Here is an 11,854-nt window from a genome sequence, read left to right as displayed (position 1 = left end):
ACCTTTGAAGAAGTGTGGATATAATTTATCCAACAATTAATGAAAATTAACTACATTGATAATTACATTGTTTATGTGACTAATTTTCTTTAGTTGTTCTGTACATTACTCTCAATTCTTTAAATGTATCCTAAAAAAATCCATTTTACAAGCGTGTAAAAAGTTTATATATAACACCCCTTGTTTTATTCGGTCGTGTAAGATTATACTACTTCATTTTAAAATAGAAGTAAAAATTAGTCAAAAAAAATTTATGTAGTGAGTATGTCTTGTAAAATATTTGTCTATATACACATAATATTTAAAATGAAATTAAACAATAAAATATTTATAGTGTCTCTCAATGGTTGAGTATGAAAACCATCGAGATGTCCCAACTTGATTAGGAGGGTACTAGAACCAATTTATCAAACGTTATTGTTTTGGAGTTTCGACTAGCTTGAGACCATGCTTGTCAAGGTGTCTTCGGATTTTAGGAGGTTTTGTACAAAATATAAAAGTGGTATCTTAATATAAAAAATTTAATTTTTTTTATAAAAAAATTGTCATTTAAATTGCGTTTAATATAAAAAAATCATTTGTATTCTTGTAAACATATAAATTATCAATATTAAACCAATTGCATTAAATCAAATGAGATAAGAAATACCAAATAATTATCTTTGTATATAACGTCAAAAAGGAACCTCCTAATCTAAGGTTAAATTTTATGCAAAGATTAAAATTGACTAAAATAACTAATCTATTGATACTCGTATGATATTATATGAACATTAACAATACATAACTATTAGTTTAGGGCCTAAAAATTAATCTATTAATATACATATGATATTTTATAAGTATAAATAATATATAAGTAATATTATAGGACCTCAAAATTTTGAGCTGAGACCCTCAAAATTTTGAGTTTTGAGGTCCGATGCCGTCGCACACCTCGCACATGTGTGCAAGCCGCCACTAATGCTTGCTACTTCGTCTGGCTCAGTAACACAATGGCCTAACATATCCATTCATCGAGGTCTCCATCACCAAAGCCTCAAAATTCCTAGGAATTGTAAAGCCTCAAAATTCCTAGGAATTGTAACACCACCGCGGCATTCAGAGCCTCACATTGAAACGCCGCCGCCTCTTAACAACCACACATCATATGTTTCCCAACGACTCTGTCACACCACGACACCACCATACAAGGTATTCACCTCCAACACCTTTAGTATACAATTTTTATTCCAAAAATCTATAACTTTATATTTTCATACTAACTTCAAAATATTTGCAAGTATTTGTACCAATTTCAACCTTAACGATTCACTGTTGAATGTTGACCACTGATTCTGATCACTCTATTTCAATTATGATTTTCTATGTATATATTTTACCGAAAGCTTCACAAAATCACAACGGTAAATCTCTAAAATATATTTTTTATCAAAATTATAATGATTTTATGATTATGATAATCTTACCGTCAACTACACCAAACATTGGTTGGTTAGTTAGTACTTAGTACATTTCACAAATTCAATTTAAGCCAAACCATGCATGACAGCACATAAGCTAAAGTAGCATCTGCAAAGTGAAAGAGCATTAATTTTCTTTCAGAAATCAACAACAATAATTTATTTATGCCCTTTAGTAGTAAAAGCTTTCATAACTCTGATCAGAGCTAACATTAAACTATCTTTTCTAAACAAAAAACAGTTTCCTTTACTTGCAATACAATTAAAGGTTACAACAAACATACAATGAATTGGAATGTATGATTTACCCGAGGAGCCATTTTACTAACAAAGACCTTTCTTTTTTCACTACCAATTCCCAAAAGCAAAACCAGTTTCTGTCCCTAACCCACATTTCAAATAATTTAATAAGTACATTCTGATAAAGAAGCATTTACTCGAGAGGTGCACAACATAAAGGGTAGGGTAACTACTACTGTTCCAACAAACAACCAGCTAGGACAACTCCCATTAAAGAGAATCTATCAAGTTCCAACTCCTGAATCTCAACCGAAAGGCATAAAAGATATATAAGCATTTTGGCTATGCACAATTGAGACATTTTTTTAAAATCTTGTATAAGTTTATTTTTACCATTGAATTAATAAGTTTTACTATCGAGACTTATTAATTTAATGGTAAAATCAATCTAATATGTTTGGTGAGATTGATTTCAAGATTGATTTTACCATTAAAATCAATTTTACCATTAAATCAATCTTACCATTAGAGCTTATAACACTAAAGTTTATATAAATGTTTATAGCATCAGAGCTTATAACACTAAAGTTTAATAAGTTTTTTACGTTTGAATAGATAGGGAAATTCTAATATGGGCACAAACCCAAATAATTTTATCTTAGACACACTCACAACAAAAGTAAAAAATTAAAGAGAAAATGATTTAAGTGATGATGTTTTTCTTTTAATTTAATAAATCTATGTGTGTGCCTAAATTTGTGTCTAAATTCTTTGTGCCTAGGCAAGAATAGCTCCGAATATATATACCCAAAAGTACTTACATAAATTAAAGTGTTTAGATGTATCGTTACATAAACAATTATAAAATGTTAATGTGCCCGTTTGAATTGACATATTTTTGAGTTTATGAAAAATAATTTATGCAAATAAATAAGTGTTTATATTCATTCATAAGTTCTCACTAACAAAAGTTGTATCTTCATAAGCTTATAATAATACATGAAAAATTATTTATTTGGATAAGCTAAAAAATAAGTAAATTCTGACAGGCCTTAATATAACGATTTATTTCGGTAGATAAGTCTGCATAAGCTTAAATAAGTCAATCCAAACGAATTCATAGTAAAAAATTTATTTTACTTATACTCCCGAAAAATAAGTGGGTATAAGAAATCATGTTGACGAGATCTAGCTCGTTCTAAATATACTTGATATTCCTTCATTTTATAAATTCTATTTGGTCAAAGGATCATAAATTTATTAGATTATCAAATGATACATACATAGTGTGATACAATCAAAATAAGGTATTCTATTTATATTCGAATGAAAATAAAAAAACAAATATGAATATATACCAGATTAAATTGCATTGTGTATTCCTATTCCGGCGAAACTAGCTGCCAATATCAACAGAACCAAGTACTTTATAATATTATGATGTATTTTCTCAATCTCATATTAAGTGAGTTTTTTTTTGTTTTTTGTTTCTTAGTGGCTAGAAATTTCAATATTGAGATGAATAAATGAGATATTTGAGGTTTGAACCCTAACTCATATATATATATATATATATATAATACAATGTTTCTACTAACTTAGTTATGCTGACAAACACATTAAAGTGAGGTTATTCAATGCGATAAGAAACATTAAGTCTGGGGTTTGATGATGTATCTTAACATTAATACAATATTAAGTCTGAGTTAGCCTAGGAGCAATTTAAGCTTCCTTTTAATAGTAAAAGATTTTTCGTCATAAAAAAAACATTAATACAATATTAATATATATTTTACAATAAATAAAGATCACAAAATCATATAATTAATACTATATTAATATATTTTAAAATAACAAATAATGCAAGATAAATAAATATTCTAAAATTGGTCCAAAAAATAAATTATAAAGATATACTACTAATATGAGTAATTAATTACTAATTATAGACAAGGTATGATAACAAATAAATAAACTTAAAACTTTCTGTATATAATAACAAAATAAAAATAAAACCCCAAAAAGTTTAATTTAAGGGACCCAAAAAAGAAAAAGAAAAAGTGATGGTAGTAAATAATAATTACATAACATGTGGCGTGGTTAAAAAAGGTAAACTAATGAGAAGTTACTATGCTTTTTTTGCTAAAAAGGTTACGTAGATTAAAAAGGTTACCCACATTTCCTTCATCATTATGACATTCACCACCGTCATTACCACCACCGTTAACGGCGGCGCCGCCACTAACACCGACAGCACTATTCTCATCACTTCTACAGCTCAACTGATGTCTATAACCAATACACATCGGAACATTCAAGCTCAAAACCCTAGCTTTTCCTCCGCCGGAAACTACCTTACTCCGGCGACCCGCGGTGGTTTCAGTCTTTGATACTTTCTCTGTGTTTGAAGCTTGTTGCTCTGAGTTTTTACAACCACCACGACGAACCTGCCAGACTGGACTGCTCCGACCCACATGAACGCCGGCCCGACTCGGACTACTTGGATATTTTCTTGACTTTGACTCTCCGGCAGAGTTGCTCCGGGAACATGGTGCACTGTTTACTTTCCGGGTTGTCGGAGCTCCGGGAAATAATTTGGGTCGGGTGCCCGTATTTCCTGCTGACCTGCTTCGTGAAAATGGCCATATATTGATATTTAACTCTGCAGAATTTGCACCGTTTCCATTCTTTCTCTCTTTCTCTTTTTCTTTCTTCTTCTTGTTCTTCTTTTCTTTCTCTTTCTCTTTCTCTTTTTCTTCTATGTTGTTGTTTTCTGTGTTTTTTTTCTCACCTTTTCTGAAAATATCTCTCCACCGTTTAGAAGCTGAGAAAGTGGATGATGATGATAATGATGATGCTGATGAGTCAGTTATGGCAGATGAAGATTCGGGTTGAGAACCGGGTTCTGGTTCTGGATCCGGGTCATGAGGCAATGGGTGTTGGTTTTGAGTTTGGGTTGATGGGTCGGATTTATTTGTGGAGGGGAGGAGGTGGAGGGGTTTGAGTACACCGTCGACAAAAAGTTCGTCGGCGGTGTGAAGATTTAGTTGTGGAAAAGATGGATTGTTTCGGAGAACCCAAAACTCGAATTCGGGTGAATTACAATTTGTTCTAGTTGGTGGTGATGATGATAAAGTTTGAGGCTTTTGATTTGAATCCATTGAGATTTTGAAGAGTGAGATTGAGAGAAAGAAAAAGGGGAGGTTTTTATTTATGAAGTTATGTGAAGGTGGGTGAGAGTGAAGAGAGAAAAATGAAAAGGATTGAACAAAGCATTAAATAAAAAGGAGAATGAATAGAAAAGAAGAAAGAGATGGTATTGATTTTTAAAGAGAGGAAGTTGGGGTGAGGTTTGGGGGTCCATTATGCTCCACGAAGATGGAATAGGAAGGAGAGCATGTGCCTTACAAAATTGGATTATTTTCACATTTTGACAAATATGATTTTGTAAAGTTTTGTTAGGGAAAATGGATTTTTTGGATTTTTTTAAAAGGAAAAATTTTAAAATATATAATAATTTAACAATATTAAAGTGATTGAGTCAAAGTTATTAGCAAAATATAATTAAAGAAAAATTTAATAGACATATATTGTATTATTGTTGATGTAAAATAGTTTTACACTGACATCTATATTAAGAAATCATCATTTTTTTATGTCTTTGAAGTAGTTTTAAAATGAGTTTAATGGTTGTGCACCGTTAGTGTAAAGATTTTTTACACATATATTCAATGATGTGTTGCCACATCATTTAATGAATGTGATACATAATGTGTTTTTAAATATCATATGTGATGTGTCAGTATATTATTAGACACATATGTAAAATTATTTTACATTGACGATGCATATAAATTAAATTCTTTCAAAATAACCATATAAGACTAGAGTGAAGTGGCAAATTGATGTATTTTTATTAAATATATGCGTAAAATAGGAACCCTATTTTACACTAACTGTTCATATATTTTAAATCCATTAACGAATGAATTGTTGGATAGAGTCTCACTTTAATTTTTAAGTTTAACAATTCTTATTCAACACATATATAAATAAAAACTTCAATAACAAAAGAGAATACTCTATCTAGTCCTTATCTAGTTCTTAATATAAGAAATTTTTTCTTTTAAAATACATGAAATGATTGATGTATGTATCTGATCCATTTCTTAGACCAAGTAAATCGAACATTCTATTAATCTAAAAAATAAAAGGTTTTTTATATTAAGGATTAGAGGGAATAACATTTTCAATTTGCCTAATTTTGAATAATAAAACTTAAATAAAACTTGAATAATAAAACTTGATAAAGTCAGACTAGTCACTCATTATGGAATGAATGGAAGAGGAGTGCTAGCAACACACTCTTTAACAAACACACTCTCTTCTATTGGTTAAAATTTATATGGGTCACATAAAAGTTATATGGGTCCACATTTTTTTATGGGACCCATGTGAATTTCAATTTTCAACCAATAAAAGAGAGTGTGTTTGTTAAAGAGTGTGTTGCTAACATTATTCATGAATGGAATAACATTTGCAATTAAATTATAGATCGAATTAGTCGGTTCTAGGGTCTGATAACAAAGTTTAAAAAAAATACTCTAATAATTATAAACAAGAGAGTTTATGTATGATGTATAATCAGATCATTATGCAGCTTTATGTGTGGCTTTGTTCACCAATCACATCGTTAAAAACAAAAGATAATGGTGGATATGTGTGGGGTGCACATGCTAGGAGAGTTTCATCCTACTTTTATTTATGATTTAATTACGATTAGGTACTGTACCACAGATTTAAAAGTTACTTGTACGTGCAATACAATATTCAAAAGCTGTACCAAAATTCTGGACTTGCATCAGACAAAAGTTAATTAGAATCAGAATGAATGAACACTTAATTACGTACTTAATAATAATACTAGTACTAATACAGTCAGCAGTTAAGTCAAAAAATAATAATACAGTAATATTTTTTATTGGAAAATGCTAAACAGTGCTCCCGGGGCACTGGTTAAAGATATAAAAATAGTAATTTGGCATTTGAGTTTGTGCAATCAACTTCTCAAAAGTTTAAAAAGTGTTCTTTTCTTTTCAAAACTTTCTGTTTTTGGTTTCCTTAACCAGTGCCCCGGGGGCACCGGTTAGCATGACCCTTTTTTATTTGGTCATGCTAAACGGTGCTCCCAGAAAACAAGTGATAAAATTAATAATGAGAGAGAATAAATTTTTACATCATGAGAGTTTTCAATGCACAATTTACGAGATAAAATTTTTATATTTATATCATTAACCATTGCCCCAAGTACTGTTTAACATTTTTTTTTTATTTTTTTTTAAAGAAATAATACAGTAGTGTTAATAAGTTGATAAACTAGTTTGTCAAAAAATAATACTGCCTTACTGACAAAAGAAGAAGTAGAAATTTAATGTTTTTTTTTTACTTAAAAAAAATTAAGAAATCAAATTCAAAGTGATTAGTAAGTTTTTTTTCGCAAGTGTGAGGTGAGTGAAGTTCTATATTATTGAGAAAAGTGAAGGTTGAACATTTTATAAATGAGAAAACTCATAAATTTAATGTCTTAAGATTTTGGGTTAAGATGTGTGGTGTCCTCCAACTCACTTTTATAGTTGCTCTTAAGCCCAATATGAATGATCTATCTAGTTGCCCCATCGTGATCAATAGTGGTACCAGAGCCGATGATTCGACGAAGGGTTCGAGCGACTCCTTGTATCAAAAGTCCGTCTGACAAAGGTGGTCTGGCAATGGGTCTCGTTGAGCATAATAACCGTACAAGTACACATGTATGGATGAAGAAGCTTCCGCTTGAGGGGAGCATAATGAATTGAATGACTCACACTTGAGGGGGAGATTGTTGTGGCAAATGTGAGTGAGTTAAGTTTCACATTGCTTGGAAATGTGGAGGTTGGATACTTTATAAGTGAGATGACCTATAAACCTAATGCCTTAAAATTTTGAATAAAAATGTGTTGTCAACGGTACTTGAGATTTATTCAGGAGAATCTAAATTCAATTTAGGGATGGCAAAAAAACTCAAACCCGAGAGACTCACCCGAACCCAAACTCAAGTCAACGGACAAAACCCTATTTGACTGGGTTTGGGTTCGGTGACACCCAATAATATGGGATGTGGATTTGGTATCAGTCAAACCCACACCCGAAACTCATACACCCACCCAAAATATTTTATAATTACATAATGGGTCTTGTTAACATGTGCCCTTAGGGCACATGTTAAGATATACCAAAATAGAAATTCAACATTGAATGATACAAGAAATTTAATGCTTCAAAAGTCAAAATGCACAAATTAGCATTTAATAATTTCTATTTTTGCTTCCTTAACATGTGCCTTAAGGGCACAAGTTAACATTCTCCTTACATAATTACCTCTCATAGTCTCCCTCAATTTCCTTGGAAGACCTTAATTTTAATTGTAATTTAATTTCTTGAAAGTCTATGTTGTAGGTTCTTGAAAGTCTATGTTTGAATTTCTTCGGAAGACCTTAATTTTAGTTGTAATTTAATTCAAAGTCTATGTTGGAATTTAATTTCTTAAATTTGCAAATTGTTTTCAAATGTGTTGCGGGTTTGGGTTTGGGTGGAAAAAACCTGAACCCAATGGGTGTAGGTGTGAGTGTTGTTTTGCCACCCGAACAGCCTTTGGGTTTGGATTTGAGTTTGGGTGATGATTTCGGGTGTGAGTTTGGTAAGTGTCAAACCCACACCCATGAACACCCATTGCCATCCCTTTCAATTTATAATAATTTTTTATTAAATTTTATTTATGTAGCGAATAAAATAAAATAAAAAGAATACTATGTATGTTTTTTTTATACTTTAGTTTTAAGCCATCAAAATATTTTATATATACCTGGCATACTATAGTCTATGATATTGATATTGTATAAATGTATGGTATGGAATCATGGTAACGCTGACCCTAGCAAAAACGTCAATGACTACTCCAACAACATCACCGTCTTCTTAGGTTGTCACTACAAAAGCATTAATTTAGTGTGAACTCAGAAATTTTGAAGTTGACACATATAATTGCCTAGAGCTAGGATTGGTCATTGGTGTGTAGTACATGTGCTCTCATCAGCAATTAAGTACTAATATTTTTATTTTTTAACAATAAACTCAAGAATAAATAATAAATAATTAAATTTTCTCTTAAAATAGTGACATATTAAGAAGTTTTAAAAATGGAGGATATTTGTCACAAAAAGAAGTACAAATAGAGTATTTAATTTATTTATATTAAAAGTTACTATTCACCTTTTTAGCATATATTTTTTATGAAATTAATGAATTTCATCTATACAATTTTCTATCTATAAAATTCATTAATTTTAGTATTAAAAAAAATGATTAATTCCATCTAAGCAGTAACGTGTGTGTAGATGCATAAGTGAATTGAATCTTATTATTTTTCATATATGTTTTTATCAATTTAATATCTTATAAATTATATGCAATCTATTGAGTCTCATGATATTAAATTTATTTTTCGAGGAAAATAGTCCACCATCGTAATTTTTTTTGGTACAAGAGGGAAACAAAAAGCAAAAAAAAAAAATTATCTAGAAAAAAGAGTTCCATCAGACAGAGTAGTTAAAGGAGAGTAAGAAGTCAGCACATGCATTACTCTCTCTAAGCGTATGAACAATTCTAATCCTACAATCTCTAGCAAGTAGGTCCTCAATATTATAGATAATAGTTGCATAATGATGCCATGTATTGACATGATCAGATACCAACTGGATAACAATGGTTGAGTCTGAATAGCACCACAAGTCTTTAATATTCAACTCACACCATAGTAATTTGCTAATGAGTCTCTTGTGTGTCGTTTTTGCATTGCACTATAGCAATTGTATAAAACTTAAAATAAAACAAAAATTAAATAATTATTTTATAATAAAATTCAAACTTAAAGTAAAAAAAATGTAAAAAGAATATATTAAATCTACTCAATCTTTTTTACCTCATTTCTATTCTCACGCCGTTTGATGCACATATACTATTTAATCATGCAAGCCGTTGAAAATGTCGTTTTTTTGTGTGTATACTTGAAGATATTGTTGTAGTAAGTTAGAATTACTATTTTTACTTATAGTTATATTACCTAAGTTTTGATAACCGTCGCAACATGAGGTTCAAATATTAAAGTAGTTAAATTTTCTTATTTATTTCTATTCATGATTTCTGTTTAGCACGAAATGATCATTTAACCATAGCTTCTAAAAACAACTTTAACTAACTTGAAGAGAAAATTTTACCTATATAATCACTTAAATATTATTACTTCTCCAATATAAACACAATCATTTTAATTTCTCACATCTCTGTTTTCCTTTCATCATTCAAAGTTGTCAAGAAAAACTATAGTACAATATGGTATCTCAGGGTACCAATTTCGTCCTACGGCATTTTATTTTGGCCATTGTGATTGTAATCTTTTTCACTCCAAAACTTAGTTATGCCAAACAATCCAAGCTAATGGGCATGAAAATGAATATGATTGATAATTGTTGGAGACCAAATCCTGAATGGAGGAGATATAGACAACAACTAGCGACTTGCTCTGTAGGCTATGTTGGAAAGATGATAAACAACATTGGTAACGACCTCATATATTATAAAGTTACTGACCCAAATGACGATCCCATAACCCCGAAACCTGGTACGTTGAGATACGGAGCTTCTGTAATTCAAGGTAAAGTGTGGATCACATTTCAAAAAGACATGAACATTAAACTCATGAAACCCCTTCTCATTAGTAGTTTCACTACCATTGATGGTCGCGGCATCAATGTCCACATTGCTAATAATGCATGTTTGATGATATTCAAGGTAATCACCAAATACTAAGAAATAACTGGAGAATATAAATTTGATAAAAAAAAACTAGAGAATATAAATTTTGCGATAGAAATTAGTGATGTCCAAAATAAAATCTCGCTCTAATTTTCTTGTAACAAAATTTTGAGAGAAAATTAACATTTTCTCTCTCTAAGTTTCTCTTTCTAACATTAGTTTTTCTAGTATGAATTTTATTTTCCGCATTACTAACAATGTTATATTATTTTCTAGGCCACCAACATAATCATTCATAGCATTCGAATTCATCACTGCAAAGCTCAAGCACCAGGGATGGTGATGGGGCCTAATGGAAAGGTAATTCATCTAGGTTCAGTAGACGGAGATGCAATTAGATTGGTCACGGCTTCAAAAATTTGGATTGATCATAATACACTTTATAAATGTGAAGATGGTCTTCTTGATGTTACAAGAGGTTCTACTGATATCACTATATCCAATAATTGGTTTAGAGAACAAGATAAGGTTATGCTTCTTGGCCATGATGATGGGTATGTGAGAGACAACAACATGAAAGTCACTGTTGTGTACAATCATTTCGGACCTAACTGCAACCAACGGATGCCTAGGTAATTAAAAACTTGATTATGCTATTTTTTTTACAAGAGCTTGATTTTGAAGTTAAAATATATAAAAGTAAATTTATTTGACTATTTATTTTTTATTGGTAAAAAATATTGTAGGATTCGCCATGGATATGCACATGTAGCCAACAATCTTTACTTAGGGTGGATGCAATATGCCATTGGTGGGAGTATGGGGCCTAGTCTCAAAAGTGAGGGTAACCTCTTCATAGCACCAAAAGTCGGTAGTAAAGAGGTATATAATTAAGTTTAACAAATTTATTTTAACTAGTTACGAACTAATAAAATGCATTTATCCAATTAATATTATATCACATGGCTGAGTAAATGTATTTGTATAAATAAAATGATTTCACTTTTACTATAAGTTTTGCTAATTTAGTTAATAAAATAATGAAGGAAGATGTTTTGCTAATTATATAATGTGTGTAGGTAACATGGAGAAAAATCGGTAATACAAGTGGAGACAAATGGGAATTTCATTCCGTAAGGGACGCATTTGAAAATGGAGCCTCCTTTGTTGTAACAAAAGGAGGACGTGTGCCAAAGCCGAATTATAGTAAAGAACAAGGTTTTAAAGTTGCTGATGTTAAATATGTTAAGTCATTGACAAGATCATCAGGCGCATTCCAATGCAGTAGGACATTTATATGTTGA

The 11,854-nt window shown here is 30.7% G+C and overlaps 2 protein-coding genes across 2 annotated transcripts; one reads left to right on the top strand and one right to left on the bottom strand.

Annotated features, from left to right (window-relative positions):
• Positions 1-3,767: 3,767 nt before the first annotated feature.
• Positions 3,768-5,129, bottom strand: LOC123899528. The gene has a single exon (XM_045950681.1). It carries the CDS (start codon positions 4,862-4,864, stop codon positions 3,818-3,820), a length of 1,047 nt encoding a protein of 348 aa, XP_045806637.1. The 5' UTR covers positions 4,865-5,129; the 3' UTR covers positions 3,768-3,817.
• A 4,998-nt stretch (positions 5,130-10,127) lies between these two features.
• LOC123900069 (probable pectate lyase 4) lies at positions 10,128-11,854 on the top strand. Its single transcript, XM_045951367.1, has 4 exons — positions 10,128-10,586; positions 10,827-11,182; positions 11,297-11,432; positions 11,630-11,854. Exons 1-4 carry the CDS (start codon positions 10,128-10,130, stop codon positions 11,852-11,854), a joined length of 1,176 nt encoding a protein of 391 aa, XP_045807323.1.

Source organism: Trifolium pratense, linkage group LG7, assembly GCF_020283565.1.
Source record: "Trifolium pratense cultivar HEN17-A07 linkage group LG7, ARS_RC_1.1, whole genome shotgun sequence".
NCBI classification, from domain to species: domain Eukaryota; kingdom Viridiplantae; phylum Streptophyta; class Magnoliopsida; order Fabales; family Fabaceae; genus Trifolium; species Trifolium pratense.
This window is presented reverse-complemented; position numbering and strand designations above follow the sequence as displayed.

Excerpts from the sequence above, each read along its gene's own strand:
- LOC123899528 (XM_045950681.1), bottom strand. The coding sequence starts at position 4,864 with ATGGATTCAAATCAAAAGCCTCAAACTTTATCATCATCACCACCAACT.
- LOC123900069 (XM_045951367.1), top strand. The coding sequence starts at position 10,128 with ATGGTATCTCAGGGTACCAATTTCGTCCTACGGCATTTTATTTTGGCC. Across the intron at positions 11,183-11,296 it reads TGCAACCAACGGATGCCTAG|GATTCGCCATGGATATGCAC; the intron begins GTAATTAAAAAC and ends AAAATATTGTAG. Across the intron at positions 11,433-11,629 it reads CAAAAGTCGGTAGTAAAGAG|GTAACATGGAGAAAAATCGG; the intron begins GTATATAATTAA and ends TAATGTGTGTAG.